This window comes from Nannobrachium achirus, assembly GCF_963921795.1.
Source record: "Nannobrachium achirus genome assembly, chromosome: 22".
NCBI classification, from domain to species: Eukaryota; Metazoa; Chordata; class Actinopteri; order Myctophiformes; family Myctophidae; genus Nannobrachium; species Nannobrachium achirus.
This window is the reverse complement of record NC_137829.1, coordinates 46,311,736-46,330,669: the sequence shown is the minus strand read 5'-3', so window position 1 is coordinate 46,330,669 and position 18,934 is coordinate 46,311,736. Positions and strand designations below refer to the sequence as shown.

Sequence of the window (18,934 nt, the reverse complement as noted above, 5' to 3'; positions counted from 1 at the left end):
TATACATTCACAAAAGTATCTGGGGACCTCCTGGGACCCCCTCAGGGACCCCTGCGGGTCCCCGAACCCAACTTTGAGTACCACCGAGTTACACTGATGGAGAGATGTTCAAGGTGGAAAGCAAACCAAAGGAAGCTGACAACAACAAAGGATGTCAAGAAGAATGAGCTCGTCAAATAGCTCCTGTGCATTGTGAGGCACTGCCATTCATCCAAGCATCCAGCTAGGGCACATTTCCATTTCTTTACATTTGCTTTAAAAAAAAAAGGTGTGAAGTACAGCCATCAAGCCCAGAGCTTTATTATGGACATTTTTTCTGAGCCTAGGTTCTCACAGTCAACAGGATAACAATAAGAGGTGCTTTATTGGGTTGGAAAATGCAGAACGATTCCCTGCTATATTAGCATAAAAAGGTCAGCTGCCTCTGTCTGAATAAGGGGACACAGGCCATTTACACACCGCTGAGTTGAGCTGAGCTCTAGCTTCTGCTTCTCTAAACTAGTGAACTGACTGGTGGCTTCTGGTTTACCAGGTTTACCACATTGTTGGTTAGATGAGTTGTAGATGATGCAGCTTTGATTTTCAGGTTGTGCCGCTTCTGGCATTACTTACCTATTACCTTTGCACAATGGTGCCTTCAAGATAAGATAAACATTTACTGGTGTAGAATACCCTAGCCACCATCCATTCAAATATGTAAATCACTGTCTGGTTTCCTTCAAAACTAGACAGAAATACCATCTATCAGGAGAGGGGAGGTAAATGCATGTTCCCATAGAAAGGAGGTGTCATTCACTGCATGCTGATGTTTTCCCCTTCCCTCCTTTGTACATATCGTCACTGTCGGGCAGAAACCTCGTATCTCCAAGTTTCAATGTATATGTTTTTCCGTAAAGTAAAGCCCTGCTTCATTAAACAAGGCCGTCGCACAAAAGTAGTGAATACAGCAGATCTACAAGCACACAACGGCTGTTTTCACTAGTTTAGTTCATTTTTGGAGCGGTGAAAGCGCTCCCAATAGACAGGTATGTCCGTGGGTGGGTGGGTGGCTGGGTGGCTGGCCGTGTCCGTAGCCTGGCAATACCTTGAGTGGCCACACACAACACACTAGTTAAAGGAGGGGCGCTGTTGTGCAGGCCAGGCACACTCACCACTCACTCACAGGCACAGTTTACAGTTTAGGCATTTAGCAACACACACAGGGTATAGCTGCTCAGATTCACCGCTCCACTTCGAACCGAGGTTTGATTTTTAAAATGATAAATACAAAATGAACGGTTTTGGACATACAAGGTTTCCACCCGACAACGACGATATAGTGTTTTGTATTTGTTGATGACATATAGACTATTATTGTGCTATTTGTTATGCTATGTTGATGAATTGAATACATGTCCCCGGGACTTCTATTTTTTGCAGTTTTGACTAATAAAGTATTTATTCAATCAATAAGAAACTGTGACTACTACTACTAATAATAAAACATTAATTAGTTAAGCTCTTGCTCTTATCCTGAATATCAATGAGCAATCATGTAGGGGTTCTGCTTGTTTCACGGGCAGTTAAGCCTGCACACACACACACGCACGCACGCACGCACACACACACACACACACACACACACACACACACACACACACACACACACACACACACACACACTCACACACACACACACACACACACACACACACACACACACACACACACACACACACACACACACACACACAAATGGCTGCGACTGGGATCAAAACACTACATCACAAAAGGCCACCCTCCCCCACTACAACAGTGCACTAATACAAACAGAGCCATCCCATCTGCAGGACCTTGCAGTGAGTCCATGCCAAACATTTGCAAATGTTATACACTTACAAGTTCACAAGGTCGTCTTTTTCATTGGAATATGCCCATTGCCTGTGCTTGACTTCTTGTGCATGAGCTACGTGTATGTGTGCAGTCATAAAATGATACTACACTGCTACGTTGTAATGAGGTTTTAATTGGCTGATTCAGTGATCCACACGGAGACACTTCTGAGGCTGACTGAATGGACACTTTAGTGCTGCTTAACAAGGTAACAACCATAGCACAACATAACACATGTGCTATACTTGGCAGATGCTTTCATCTGAAGCGTCTCACACACTGCAAGAGCACACATCTTAAGTGATGGTTGGTGGCCCCTGTGGGAATTCGTTTGAAACCAAGGAAGTGTTAGTGCCATAACTCTGTCAGTTAGTTACACAAACACTGCCTGCCTTACAAGGACTTCCCCCCCTAAAGATCAGTGGGAAATTGATCTTCTTTTGTTAATTTGTAAAAGTTTTGCTCTCTTTTTGAGTGGAAATGAGGCAGATGTGATGGCTTTTGTGGATCCTATAAGCCCCAACATCTGCTTTGTACGGCTCCCCAAAAATGTGCGGGCCCTAAAGTAAACTGAAGTGCGGCCTTTATCTGGCCTAGATATGGCATGGCCTACATCTTGGCACAAACGGCTCAAAGTTTGTTGTAAGCCAGGACTGATTGGCTAGCAGGACTCTTGATGAAATTAAATCATAGCACTGCTCACTTGTACACTAAGTGTGGTTTATTAACAAAACAAACTCAAACTCTACCATAATACACTAACGCAGTGTTTCTCAACCACTGTGCCTGGGGACCTTTGGTGTGCTCCTGAGAAGGGTCAAGTGTGCCCCTTGAAACTGCTCGAAAGCCAGTATTGTATTTATCATTTTAAAAATGATTTAAACTAGCGAGGCGTTGTGTGCTTGTAGATCTGCTGTTTTCACTGCTGTTGTGCGACAGCCTTGTATGATGAAGCAGGGCTTTGCTTTGCAAAGAAACGTACACATTTGAAACTTGGAGATACAAGGTTTCTTCCCGACAGTGACGATATTTACACCCCCGTATTATGTTGGTGTGCCCATGGATTCTTGGGACATGAAAGGTGTGCCCATGCAGAAAAAAGGTTGAGAACCACTGTATTAACAAAACAAACCCAAACTCTACCATAATACACTAACATTCCAAAATTCATGCACATTTTAATGGATGCGTCAATTCCCTCGGCCATATCAACAACTCCACTTCTTCTGGTGCACTATTAGACTATAGCCTACTAAATTGTTTGTTTATCAGAGACAGACCAGGCAGGCATTCCTTAATGATCAAATCTTAATCAAATCCATATGGGCTCTCTATCATCCCCCCATGCGATCTACACTGCACTGACATATATCACTTTAAACAAACGCTGACCGTCAAAATATTTTGATTTAACAACCTATTGAGAGGCGTCTAATGTGTGTGGGGTTTTTCTCCTCCTTGTTTGCTTTGCTGGTTTAAAAGAAGGAGCTGTTGAAAGCGTCAGGAAACGGGTTCAGCTTGAGATTCATTAGCAATAGCCTGTGCATAACTGTGGCATTGAAAAACTGGAACCGTGGGGACCGTGCGCTTGCCGCCTGTGTGTGGGTCTAATTGTGGCTGTCCTTTTGGAGCTGTGTGGAACACAAGCTCCCTATACGTGGCCGTGTGTGTGGGTCTGTCTGTCTGTAGCCTGCAGTAACCTTTTCTGACCACACATGTTAAGGGAGGGGCGCTGTTGCACACACACACACACACACACACACACACACACACACACACACACACACACACACACACACACACACACACACAGCTCCACTTCGAACAGAGGTTCGATTTTTTAATCAACAATGACAATAACAATACGTATCTGTGAGAGGAGATGGAGATGCCACCTTGTTAAACGATCTTAAAGGAGTAGTTCACCCCCAAAATGACTTTTTTTCTATTGATTACTCATGCCATGGTAGAGTTCAATAATATTTTTTGGTTTTTGTCACATTCCTAAGACAATAATGTGATAACAATAAATGTACCCCCGTTCGTTCCGGATGGGGACCCGTGTCGAAACGGGTCCCCATCCGGAATCAATGGGGGTAAATTTACTCGAATCAAATTTTTGTCTTGTGACAAAAAACAAAAAATATTATTGAACTCTAGTCTCCATGGCGTGAGTAATCAATAGAAAAAAAGTCATTTTGGGGGTGAACTACTCCTTTAAAGTAATAATATCTCAATCTGTGCGACTATAGCAACAAACACAAGAGATTCCCATTGGGGGCACTGAACTATTATTAATGGTGACATTGTTTTGGTTGGGAATTGAAGGGCAGGAAGACTGCTTCCTGGACCAGGAGCTCCCGTGGCCAACAGCCTGTGAAACTGCTGCTGTGCGCTCACAGTGGTCAAAAGGCCACTGCATGCAATTAATGCACTCGACCCAAAGGTGTGAAAGGAATTTCAGTGGCAAGGGATAGCCCGCATGACCTCTTGAACCCTGTTTTATGCTTTAAAACAGGGGTCTTCAACGTTTTCAGGCCAAGGACCCCTTAGCTGAGAGAGAGATGAAGCAGGGACCCCCAGATTCCATATAGTTTAATCGTTTGACAGCACAATCATCCGGGTGTTTTGGATTCATATCAATTTGTGTTTTCAGATATGTAACCACTTGAACCCTCAATACTTAATAAACTTGACCTTTCACTCTGTATTTAGTGTGCTCTTTTTTCCCCTCTACACCAAACCTCTTTTGCCGAAAATAGCCGATCTACAAGCTCACAACGCCTCGCGCTGCGAGGCGTTGTGAGCTTGTAGATTGGCTATTTTTGGCTAAAGTTCTCAGAATATAATAGGGTTCAAGTGGTTAATATAAAAAAGGAGAAAAAAGGTTTCTGTCACACAAAGATTTGGAGGACCCCCTGTAGTAACTCTGAGGACCCCCTAGGGGTCCCGGACCCCCTGTTGAAAACCCCTGCTTTAAAATATAGGGAAAACTGGTTTTACAGTAGGGTATGAGTGTTCTTGAAGTTATTCATCAATTGTGTCATATGATATGCCAAAGTGTGCAATGGCAAGGGATAGCCCATGTGACCTCTCAATCCATATTTTATGGTTTAAAATATAGGTGAAAAACAGGTTGCATTGTTGCATAGATTTATTTTTATTATAGGGTAGAGTATGAGTGTTCCATTACTCCATACACAATTCACACTAATATATTTACAGGTGATAGCAGGCCCACATATATATGTTACAGTTTACAGTTTACAGTTTAGGCATTTAGCAGACGCTTTTAATCCAAAGCGACTTACAATAAGCAGATAATACATCACTTTAATAAACAAGGGGCGGCATAGCTCAGGGGTAGAGAAACCGTTATTAGAGCACGAGGGGTTCCCGAAGGGTTCCCAGTTCGAATCCGGGCTCCCCCTGAGTTAATGTCGAAGGGTCCTTGGGCAAGACTCTGAACCCCACATTGCTCCCGGTGAGCTGGTTGGTGCCTTGCATGGTTTCCTCCGCCACCGGTGTATGAATGTGTGCGTGAATGGGTGAATGTAATGCACAATCTCTGTAAAGCGCTTTGGATAAAAGCGCTATATAAATGCACCATTTACCATTTACCAAGATAATATTTAAGAGCATCAACATCAATAAACAAATGTATATGAATATCAATCTACAAAAACAATATAATCAGTAAAGAAAAAAGGATTCTAAAAAAACCGAATATGTTATACACTACTAGATTAATTAGACCCAGTGCAGTTGTGTAGTGGTTGGTTCTCATAGTGGGTTACAGCAGTGGTTCTCAACCTTTTCAGGCCACGACCCCCAAACTAATCATATTTTAACTGGGGACCCGCCAACCTGACGAGCACTAAGAGTTGAGGCATTACATTTTGTACACAGTTCTATTGTGGAAATAGCGGATCTACATGCTCACAACACATGTAGATCGGCGATATTCACAATATCTGCCTCTAATATTTGACAATTTGGCCAATGTTTAATTTGTCATTTCAGAGGTATTAAAAAGTCCCTAAATTGTCACTTTAGAAATGTCCATATACCCTCCATACACTTAAACTTGTCTTTATGTTGGTTTGTTGACTGTTGAGTGAGGAAAACAACATTGCACATTCTCACCTGGGGGTCCCGACCCACAGGTGAGAAGAACCACTGGGTTACAGGTGGGTCTGTTGTATTATGGTTCTCAAGTCTGCGTTATGGTTCTCCAAAGTTTGAGAAAGTACCTTTACTGTATAAGACTCCATTAGGCTATCCTTCTACTTTTTCCCTATAGTTTAATTCATTTGCTGCCACGGCGACACCAGAATTTCCCCATGGTTCGTTCCGGATGGGGACCCGTTTCGAAACGGGTCCCAATGGGGGTAAATTTACTCGAATCAAATGTTTGTCTTAGGAATGTGACAAAAAACTAAAAATATTATTGAACTCCAGTCTCCATGGCGTGACTAATCAATAGAAAAAAAGTCATTTTGGGGGTTAACTACTCCTTTAACTTATCTTATCCTCAACAAACGAACAAACAAACAAACCTAACATCATTTCCTTTTTTGTACAATGGCCCAACTTTATTGTCACAGGTTTGATTGGTTGATTGATTGATTGATTGAATACTTTATTAGCAGTTCGCATAGTAAAAGCACAGTTCAGATACAAGGCTAATAGGATTGAAACCCAAGAAAGCACTATGACTTGTTTACATTGGGTCCTTTTATACTCATTTCATTGAGGTGCAAAACAGTAAATTCGTTTTTGTTATTTCCCTAAAAAAGAAAGGGAAAAAGACAGATGGTCAATCAATAATAAAAAAAGAAAGACAATTATATATAGCCTAATATTTACACAGTCTCCCAGAACCTGCATGGCTGCATGAATAATGCTTGGTGAAAGGACTACGAGTCACAGTGTTTCTCAACCTTTTTTCTGCATGGGCACACCTTTCATGTCCCAAGAATCCATGGCATGGGCACACCAACATAATACAGGGGTGTAAATATCGTCACTGCCGGGAAGAAACCTCGTATCTCCAAGTTTCAAAGGTGTAGGCTACATTTCTTCGCAAAAGTAATGCCCTGCTTCATCATACAAGGCTGTCGCACAACAGTAGTGAAAACAGCAGATCTACAAGCACACAACGCCTCGCACCGCGAGGCGTTGTGTGCTTGTAGATCGGCTGTTTTCACTAGTTTAAATCATTTTTAAAATGATAAATACAATTCTGGCTTTCAAGTAGTTTCAAGGGGCACACTTGACCCTTCTCAGGGGCACACCAAAGGCCCCCAGCTAGGCACAGTGGTTGAGAAACACTGCTCTATCATGCATTCAATAATCAAAAAAAGATTCATATTTTTGACATATTATTAATATCTATTTTATTGTCATGGTCTAGATTTCAGACACTGAAATAAAATATCGAGGTTTAGAATTTTGAACAAAAAGTGAGGAATGGAAATCACACGGAACAAATTGCGTCCTTGTCCTTGTTTCCAGTCGGACCTCATACAAAGCGCTATTGTGTGCGTCGTCGATGCGGGTCCTTCCTTTCCTTCAGCCCTGCATGCTGACTGAACAGCTGTTTGTGCTGCTAACAACCTAACTGCTGTCAAACTGACGTTTTCCGCGCAAACAAGACACGGACACGACTTGAAATGACGAAAGAAGACGTGCAAGGAGGGTAAGAGAACAGCACGAGTCATGCATGTGGCCGTACTTCTAAAAAAGCACGCTATTCTGCTTATTATGTTGTAGTAGCAAGTGTACTAGCCCCGAAACATGACGGTCGCTGATAACATGACGTGCGACCGTCATGGGTCAGGATTCACCTGCGCTGGTGGAGGCGACTTCAAAAGCCACCACAAACTACACAAACATTCAAATTTCACAAACAAAAGTGCTTTATAAAGTCAAAACCACTTATGAATCTTGGCCGGTATTGTATAATTACTGGCCGGCATTGTGTTCTTTAATAAGAAGCCTTTTTATCCAATCGTTTTATGTTTCCCCATGTATTTCTTCTGGGCCCATTTTGGCAAGGCCACGCCCACATCTCTGTGTTCAATAGATGGGGTTGGTGCGCATGGGTAACACCAGGAAATACATAGGAAAACATGGATAAAAAGGCTTCTTATTAAAGAACACAATGCCGGCCAGTAATTATACAATGCCGGCCAAGATTTATAACTGGTTGTGACTTTATAAAGCACTTTGTTTGTGAAATTTGAATGTTAATGTAGTTTGTACAGGTGAATCTATTCGCCTCCACCAACGCAGGTGAATCCTGACCCATGACGCTCGTACGTCAGAGTTGCTAGCGCTGGAAACGATAGCTGCCTTGCTAGCATTACAGTTGATTGCATCAGCTTACAGTTTATCTAACTTCTAGATAGAAACTATCACTGCGTGCAATAAAACGCCTTCCCAACAGCAGCACGTTGCTCAGTGCACAAGGCAATCCCAACTGACAGCTTCAGCTAATGCTAAACATGCACAGACTGACTGTACTGTAACTGTACTAGTGCTGCTAGAGGAAACGTGTTAAAAGTGAAGTGTGAGTCACTGTTGACGTTCCTTTACTACAGTGGTTCTCAAGGTGTGGTTCTAGGACCCTCGAGGAGGAACGGTTTAATTTCAGTGTTTGACAGGCAGAACGTGAATCCAATGAGAGAATGTATGACTATTACATCAGAATTACATCAGAATCAGATCATATAGGTTATACTGTTATCTACCCCACTAGCCACAAAATGCAAGACAACTCTAGATAAATACAAAATGACAACAAGATTTCAACTAGATTTGTTTTTAAATCTGACGAATCTAGGGTTGCAATACCTCCCATAGGGATTCAATGCACCAAACCTTTTTTTTGCATTCTGATTGTATTGAACGACGTCAAACTCACTACATGTAAAGCTTGAATAATCCTCTTTCTATCTGCAAAGTGTTTGTTTCAGAAAAATCCACCATATACATGTTATGAGTTACTTTCTGTCAAGAAATCCGAGCAGACATGATTTTTTTTCAAAATTGCTCGTCTTCTATAACGCCATGTACCGTTGCCTCCTGCATTATGTGACATTTAGAACCAGCTGGTACACAGGACCGCTGGCGCTGAGTGATTTCCTACTCCAATACTTAAGAAATAATAATCACCTGAACTGAATTTCTTGTGTTGCAATTTGCGGCTAAGTTACAACACCAACCACTGACAGCCCATACATCCAACTGAAAAGTCCTATCTGATTTTATTATTAAACAACGTCAAATTCGCCAACATTGCAGCTGTAATGAAAAGCTGGCATTATCCTCTTTCTATCTGCAAAGTGTTTGTTTCATGAAAATCCACCGTAGACATGTTATGAGCTACTTTCTGTCAAGAAATTATGTGCAGGTGATGTGCTAAGTATTGAACTTTGAACGTGCTTGTTTTCAATAACGCAACGTCCCGCTGCCTCCTGCATTTTGTGCAATTTAGAAACGGGTGGTACGCACTACTTGAGTGATTTCCCACGAGGGCTTCCAAATTCCAACACAAAAATAATCACCTGCACCAAATTTCTTGACAGAAAGTAGCCCATAACATGTCTACGGTGGATTTTCATCAAACAAACACTGCAGATAGAAAGAGGCTAATTCAAGCTTTCCATACAGCTGCAATGTTGGTGAGTTTGAACTCTAGATTCAACATATTATAATTAAAAAATATATATAGTTACAATTTGCGGCTACTAACTACAACTCAGTTGAGGGTCCTTGACATGAAATTGTTTGAGAACCACTGCTTGATAACAGTATGTGGTTTACAAACTTTTAAATGTCACGGCCCCCCAGTTTGTATGCATCAACTTAAGGCACAGACAACCATAACTCTCAATGGAACCCTTCCAATTTGTACACTAAACACATTTGCTCCATTTGCCAGATAGTTATCAGTTAACTATCAAGCAGCAGGAGGTAGAGCGGCCACTTGGGAACTTAACTACCCCAGCGTTAGTGCCGAAGTGTCCTTGAGCAAGACGCTGAACCCCTAATGAGCAGGTTGGTGCCTTGCATGGTTTTATAAATGAATGTGTGAATGTAAATCTCATTGTAAAGCACCTTCATTTATATTACAAATGCACCATTTATTTAGCTGGGGACCCCCTGGACCCCCCAGGGGGGATGTTAATGCGACTCAGGTGTAATTTATTACACAGTCACTCACACATCCGTGTGTTGTAGCTTTTGCTAACAAAGCTGGCATTTTCGTAACTAAACACATTGTGTGAAGTGAGCCTGTCAGGTCTCGTTAATTTATTTCCATTCCTGTTAGCTCTGGTCCATAGCGTTAGTGGAGTTCTCCCTAAGGCTATGTTCCTCTACCTCCCGAATCCTTGGCAAATCCGGAAAGACCTGTCGTCTGGTCCAAAAGTAACAAAAACTGTTTCGCCCCTCACCAAACCAAAGGTATTATTATTGGACAGTTAAAAGCTTACTCTACTTAGTGGACGCGGTCTGAGCCCCCCACCACACGATTAAAATACATTTCTAGGGCTAAATGAAAAATATTCCACCGGATGGAGACACTCTTCCTGGTTGTTACGAAACAGCGCTTCCAACTTCGCAGAGTTGAATAACACCCAATGAGACAATGCTCTGTGTAATTCGGTCCTCTGACCTGCGCGGCAGTAGTGAGTTTGGGACCCTGATGGTGACGACAAATAGTGAAAAACTAGAAGAAATGGAGTCTCCATCCGGTAGAATATTTTTCATTTTGCCCTAGAAATATATTTTAATCGTGTGGTGGGGGGCTCAGACCGCGTCCACTAAGAAGAGTAAGCTTTCAACTGTCCACTGATACCTTTGGTTTGGTGAGGGGCGAAACAGTTTTTGTTATTTTCGGACCAGACGGCGGGTCTTTCCGGATTTGCCAAGGATTTGGGATGTAGAGGAACATAGCGTTAGGGAGAACTCCACTAACGCTATGGACCAGAGCTACATTCCTGTCAGCTGCTCAATGGCCTTCCGGACACTGAGCAGCCTATGAGTTCAACTGAACAGGATTTGCAAGAGAATGAAGACGAGCTGGAATGTTTATAAATTGGTGGCTCAAATGTCAGCCATGCCATCTGTGGCCGATAAGCCCCACATTAATCAACACATCGATTGGCCACTTCGGCTCTGTTTTGCATTGTGAGCTTGTAGATCTGTTATTTTCACATAATTTATGGGGGACGTTTGTCCAATCTATACCTGTGTTTTGTCCAATCTGTTTGGTAGAATAATTTATACACTATTTACTTATACAATTGGGGTGTATTTTTATCTTCTATCAAGACATTTAGATTGTGTCAAAAGTAAGGCTGGGACTTTAACTGATTAATTGCGATTAATTAATTACAGAAAATTAACGCGATTAAAAAAATTAACGCATTTTAATCGCACTTAGTTTTTGCACCATAGAACCTTCAGTTTCGGGCATACCGATCATAGCGATGCACCAACCAATAAGAGACAACAAGAAGTAGTAGGAGAAGTAGTCTATCAGAGTGCTTTGGCCCATTGGATGCGAAATTTAGATTTAAAAAATGTACTCGTTGATTCACTCGTACAACAAAATGTGTTTTACTTGAAAAAAATGCTTCTCAGGTCAAATATCGATGTGCGATTAAAATGTGATTAATTGCGATTAATTAATCACAGAGCCTGTAATTAATTAGATTAAAATTTTTAATTGCATCCCAGCCCTAGTCAAAAGTCATGTCTCTCACCTATAGACACGGCCTGGGAATCTGGGATCTGACTAAATGTTTTACCTGATGGTCAATTTATCCCCTGAGCAAGCAGGCAGACAGGCCGGCTCTATTAGCTCAATGGCAAAAAAAAATAAAATCAGCATTTGCCTTTGAAACCGGGTTCAAATGCGGTGTAGAAGAGGAAAGTTTACGTTGTGCAGCTTTTAAATCACGTGAGCAATAAGAACTAGGCGGTATAAAACACTATAGCTAAAAGAATGTCAGCGTGTGTTTGTCTTTTGAATAGACAGCTGCAAGGTGCACTGGAGTGACAGCCCCACACATGTGTCATGAGCACAGCTGCACTGCACAGTCGCCGTCATCAGAATCCTCCTAGGGTAAACAGGAAATTACACTGCTAGTCGGGTTTGTACTAGTCGGTGAAATCAGAATCCGTTTCTCTCTCTCTCTTCTTTTCTCTTTTTTGTTGTTGTTATATTACATGCTGTACATGGAATTTAACTTGGCACATTACATTCATTGCTCCCAGACAGTGAGATAAGAGAACAAGTATGCAATATAAGACTAGGATGGATATATATACTTTATAGATATATATACGGTATATATATAAAAAAAAAAGAAGAAAAAAAAATATATACAGAGAGAGAGAGAGAGAGAGAGAGAGATATTAACACTTCGCCAGCCGAAATAGAATGGCTAGTTGGTAGATTAGCCGTGAAATTTCTATTATTATATTATGATCTGAACCGCATTCATTTTACAAGACCTTCTGCGCTATATCACGTGGTCTTCATCCCCCATAACCATCAGGCGATCGCCGTTGTATTCTCACCACAGTCACCAGCGGAATTCCTCCATCTGCATTGGCTTAGAGTGGCGGTTTCGGCCGACACATCGTCTCCCCGTGCGTTTCGCGTGCGCGATCCGTTCACGTAAATGTCTGCTCAAATAATCCAAGTATGACTCTAGAGTAGATATGAACATTTTCGCTAGCTTAGCCCCCCGCACTCCAGCTATGCGAGTACTAACGTCTAAACAGAAAATGGACGGCAGCTGGGAACATATTACAGGGAAAGAACCTGACGTCACTTCTGCTTCATGTCAGACGAGCCATGCGCTATCGATGGACGAGCGGTGACTAGGGAAGGTTAGACGATCGCCGATTTTCGGATAAAAATCATTTATTTCTTTTTTAATGACAAAGTATGGTAAAAGACGGCGTGGCTGAGACATCCTTGCTCAGATGTCCGGTATAATACAGTTTTAATATTAAGTGGCTCCCCGTGGCTTGGAAAGGGTTAAGGGACCTGGGTGCAACGGTTTACAAAATTCACGGTTCGGTTCGATATTTTGGTGTCATGATTCGATACTTTTTCGATACAAAAAATAAACAGAAATGTCCTTGATTTATAAATGTCTTTTTATAACTACGTATTTTTTTGTTTTAACTTTGAACAATACGGTACCCAACCTCAGGGTAGTGGTTCTCTAAGTGGGCTCTGCGTACCCCTAGGGGTTCCAGGGGAATGTGGATGTGGAGTGGTATTGTATTGTTTGGTACAGGGTCATTCGGTTCAGTACACCCTCGTATTGAACGGTTCGATATCGATACATGTATTGTTGCACCCCTAATAGATATATACATATAAGTAAACCTAACCTAAAGAAATATACATTATATTGTCTCCTTCAGAATGTCCAAAACTGTTACTTTTCAGGATTCAAATACATACATTCAAAGCTCATCACTTTGCGCTGCATTTTGACCTTGCAGATCTGCTACTTTTGATACCTTGTGGGACACTGCTGTACCATGAAACACAAAAAGTTAAAATATTACGGAGATAAGAGGTCTCTGCTCCGCCCGACATCAACGGTATCCAATCCACGATGTTTACTTAAAGTCAGATTAACATGTTGACATGGCCTAGCCTAATTCAGCAGGCGGCTGTAGTGGACGGTGTAGAGACGGCTGTCTGGTATTCACAAGGTCACTGGTTTGACCCTGGGCTAACCCATCTATCTACATATACATGTCGAAGTGTCCCCGAGCAAGGTATTTAACCCCTAACATACCATACCAAACATTTCCGGTTTCAAACTGGGTGTCTCCGTGCCTCGACAAAATATCTGTAAAACATTGTAATGTCATTCACTAATTCAGGGGTCTTCAACGTTTTCAGGCCGAGGACCCCTTAGATAAGAGAGAGATGAAGCAGGGACCCCCCAATACCTTTTCATAGATTCCATATAGTTTCATTGTTTGACAGCACAATCATCAGTGTATTTTGGATTCATGTCAATTTGTGTTTTCTGATATTTAACCACTTGAACTGTCAATAACTTGACCTTTTACTCTGTACTTAGTCTGCTCTTTTCCTCCCTCTACACCAAAGCTCTTTGCCAAAAATAGCCGATCTACAAGCTCACAGCTTGTAGATCTTCTATTTTTGGCTAAAGTTCTCAGAATATGGACAGTTGGACACTAGGGTTCAAGTGGTTAATATGAAAAAGGAGAAAAAAAAGTTTCTATCAGTCAAAGATTTGGAGGACCCCCTGTAGTAACTCTGAGGACCCCCTAGGGGTCCCGGACCCCCTGTTGAAGACCCCTGCACTAACCAAATGATCCCGGTGGTGTGTTCACTGCAATCAAAATAATGCCCAGACGATATTTAAAAGCAACTAGAAATACTGTTCCTTCGAAACAGTGTGGGCTCGCTTCCAACCCAACAAATAGGATACTTTAAGGTACTGTAAGGTACAGTACCTTACAGTATTGTACTGTACCTTACTATACTGTACTGCACCTTACTGTACTGTACTGTACTGTACTGTACTGTACTGTACTGTACTGTACTGTACTGTACTTTACTGTACTCTACTGTACCTTACTGTACTGTACTGTACCTTACTGTACTATACTATACTGTACTCTACTGTACCGTACTGTACCTTACTGTACTGTACTGTACTCTACTGTACCTTACTATACTGTACTTTACTGTACTCTACTGTACTCTACTGTACTTTACTGTACTCTACTGTACCTTACTGTACTTTACTGTACTCTACTGTACCTTACTGTACTGTACCTTACTGTACTGTACTTTACTGTACTCTACTGTACCTTACTGTACTGTACTGTACCTTACTGTACTATACTATACTGTACTCTACTGTACCGTACTGTACTGTACTCTACTGTACCTTACTATACTGTACTCTACTGTACTCTACTGTACTTTACTGTACTCTACTGTACTTTACTGTACTCTACTGTACCTTACTGTACTTTACTGTACTCTACTGTACCTTACTCTATTGTTTTGTACTTTACTGTACTGTACTCTACTATACCTTACTGTACTGTATCTTTCTGTTCCTTACTGTACTTTACTGTACTCTACTGAACCTTACTGTACTTTTACTGTACTCTACTGAACCTTACTGTACTGTACATATTCTATGTGTTCTAGAGGTGTATATTGAGTGCATATACTGTAGGTTAACAATCCCAGATCACATCTGTCCTCCACTATGTCTATAACCAAGGCGTTCTTCTATGTGGCCACTCCAGACTGAGGAGTGGAGCATGACTTTTATTGTGTTTGTGGATCTGATTTGAAAATGCATTGGTTGTGATATCTCCCTGACAACCAACAACAACCACTAATACGGCTGAGTGTCCCTGCGGGTTCTAGGATATATACTGTAAATCCCATTGCCCGGGATCCTAAAACCTTATTCTTTTTAACTAAAATTTCTAAAACACTACAAAACATGTCTCAAAGACAAATACAAGCAAACGTCTCCACAGTAACACAGTAACAGTTGTTTGTGTGTGTGTGTGTGTGTGTGTGTGTGTGTGTGTGTGTGTGTGTGTGTGTGTGTGTGTGTGTGTGTGTGTGTGTGTGTGTGTGTGTGTGTGTGTGTGTGTGTGCGCGTGTGCGTGCGTGCGTGCGTGCGTGTGCGTGCACATTGTAGATCAACTTCATAGCAGTATTAAGTGGTCCATCTATGTTTTTTTATTAATAATAAAATCTGCAAAGTAACAAGTAACTGAAGCTGTCAAATGCTGTATTTATAGTAGAGTATATGTAACAAAAATGGAAAGTACAGTAAAAGTACCTCAAAATTGTACTGTAGTGTAGGTACAAGTACTTGTATATACTTGAGTAAATGTACTTGGTTACTTTGCAGCACCACAGAACAGCCAATGACAGACAGGCCTTTAATCACAGCTGTTTCAATCAGTAGAGTGGAGAGGGACATTTAGAGATATTTGTAGTTTTAACTCAGAATATATACATCACACAGCTTAGATATTTGGATCAAATCAGAGAGCAGACCTGTGTGAACGCAATGATATAAATAGCATATCTGAAGTGTGAACACTGCAGCCACAGCGCCTTAACATAAACATGGGTATATTATCCTTCTCTCCACTCTGTCCCCACTCACTAAACCCATTGGAAATGCATTGGGTGCTTAAAGTTAAACATTTTTATTTTTTTAAAAATTATTCTACAAAACATTTCAAAATGAAAAATACAAGCACACGTGTCCTCAGTAAGCTGAACACATAAAAATTTGAATGGTGTTGAAAGGTGTAAGCGTGTAGGAGATGAATCGCGCCAAAGTTTTGAGGAGATACACATATAGCTATAAATAAATAAACAAATAAATAATGAAGATAACATACGTGTGCTCGCCTTCCAGGCGAGCCCACAATAAATGAAGTATGAAATGTAAAAAAATAAAAACTTCCAGATTAGCTTAGTTGCAAGCTCATCGCAATGTGTGCAGCGGACCGCCATCTGAAAAGGTTTTGCTCCGGGGACCCCCCAGAAGAGAAGATTTGTGTGAAAAATATAAATCAAATCAAACATTTTTAAAAAATAGCATTTTAGTTTTTTACATCTGCTATTTTGGAAAAATGTGGTACAAATGATAGTAATGCTACTTTAGCTGGGAACTCCCTGGAACCACGCCAAGGACCCCTGGGGGTCCCCGGACCCCTCTTTGAGCTGCTATAGACCGCACATAGGGAGGGATGACGGATCAGTTTATTTACTTACAGGCCACAGGTCCACTCATTTAGAAAAATAAGCAAAGCGTGGAAGTGTGTGTAAACGCAGCGTAATATTTTGGGAAGTTGAGTGTATGATGTGGTGTTTTTGTTTAGGCTATTGTACTATTTATAGTTGATGTCCTTGTTATTTCCTGCGACTAAACGAGTGCAGCTCTATATTGCTTAAAGGCTTCCTCTAGGTCTAGACACCTGGCCGTCACTGCTCCATTGATTGATTTGAGTACTTCATTAGTCAGACATGCAAACAGCATGTGGTACAGTAAAGATATTAAAGCTTTTTATTGTGGTACTATAAACACTGCTCAAATATAGGCCTGCTTTATCAGAGTAGGTGCAAATAGTACTACACTTAAAGAACTACAAGGTTCACTGGGTTCACTAGGTTTTTGTTTTGTTTTGTTTGTCACGTCAGTGCAGTGGTCACTACACACTTCAAATTACGATTAATGAATGATTATTATTTCGCTTTTCGACTTGTTATCAATTTAGTCGATTATACAAGAAATGTAAAACACCTGCCTGTTGATTTGTTCATAAGAGGGAAAAAAAGCTTCTTGATTATTCAATAAATGCTGCTATGTAATTCCTACGCCGTATTTGAAACCAGTTTCCTGCGCAAGTGCTGCCTGCTTGCTCAGGGGATAAATTGAATATTTACCGTCAGGTCAAAATTCGTGTCAGGACCTGTGTCTAGGTGAGACATGACCTTTGACACGATCTAAATGTCTCAATAGAATGGTATGGTATGGTATATTAACTCATTTCCTGCGATCCCCGTCGAAACCGGAGATTTCCCGCTGTACCACTCTGCGATGCTCGTCGATCCCGGAAATTTAATTAGCTTTAATCATTATGAAACGATTAAAAGTATGGTCGCTGATTATAGCCGATTCTGGCTCTTTAGGCCCGCCTCCTAACTGTATCCGGTCGTATTTCCGGTTTGGACCGGATCTAGGTTTCCATATCTGGTCTGAGGTCCAATCGGAGCTCCGGTCCCATAGGTTTTTCATTGTAAACAAAGGAAGGAGCTGCACGGCCATAGAATGGTCTTTTCACGCGTTTTTTTCTTTTTGGTAGCTGTTTGATTCCTCTACCCGCCTGGCATATGATCTGCGCACATATCGTCTGTAGGCCTGGGGCGGTATCGACATTTTGTTACCGCGATTACCGTCTTCCCATTTACCGCCGGTACTGCGGTAATTACCGCACCCCCGTATCTATTAATTAAGGTTCGGCGATAAGCCAAAATATTGCAATCATCTTCCCAAAAGTCGCCTCCCCACAGCCTGACTGCCCGAGTTATACTTCTCCGTACAGCACAGCGGGGCTGGCTTTAAAAGGAGCAGATCTACAAGCTCAGAACGCGTCGCGGATTTGACGTGTTTTAGATCTGTGCCCTGTCGGGTTACCATAGTAACATAGGCTCCGTACTTTTCACACAGCTGCGTGTGAACAGGGGCGTCAATTGGGTATGGCAGGGATATGCAGCTGCCTTACCCTGGGTCCAGGGGGGGAAGATAAAAGTTAGTTCTAAATGTAAATCCATAAATGTCTCTTTGTCTATCTGTACTGGTTATTATGTTGGTAAATTACAGTAAAATAACTACAAATGCAAAATGTAACAAAATGGTCACTTTAACAAGGTATTATAATTATATTATAGGTATATATATAATTATATATTATATGTACTTCTTAAAATAAATATATCATGCCTGTTGCTAAGGTATGGCAACACCAGTCATGTTGCCATACCTTAGCTTTTTCTGAACTGACGCTACTGTGTGTGAACAAACCAGAAGAGAGAGACGGGTAGTCAGGATCGTGTAGGCTACAGTGATTCTGTAAACTCCATAACTCTATGGTAAACTCACGTCTCAAAACGCAGTGATTGAGTGCTGATACAGGTTTTAGTTACAAGACTTGACAGAAAAGGTTATAAAATCGCCGACGGGGCTCATCGCGCGTCGCGGTTGAAAAAGTAAAATAGTTTCCTTTTTTCGGTTTTAGTCCACGCGGCCCGCGCTCCGCTCGTAATCCGTATGAATAAAAAAATTAACAGCCACAACACAAGGTATGTATTAACATACTTGTGTCGTGGATTACAGAGAAAGTTTACTCTGTTCCGTACTCCCCTACGACGCTGCTGCTGCAGGGCAGCAGCCAGTGGCCACTCGGACAGTCACGAGTGACGTACACTGTATGT

The 18,934-nt window shown here is 41.5% G+C and overlaps 1 protein-coding gene across 1 annotated transcript in view; it reads left to right on the top strand.

Moving 5' to 3' along the window:
- Positions 1 to 7,446: 7,446 nt before the first annotated feature.
- dars1 (aspartyl-tRNA synthetase 1) overlaps positions 7,447 to 18,934 on the top strand; it is an 81,231-nt gene continuing 69,743 nt past the window's right edge. Inside the window, exon 1 of the mRNA XM_080752922.1 lies at positions 7,447 to 7,573. Within this exon, the coding sequence (XP_080609048.1) occupies positions 7,548 to 7,573 (26 nt within the window). The 5' untranslated portion in view covers positions 7,447 to 7,547. The remainder of the gene's footprint in view (positions 7,574 to 18,934) is intronic.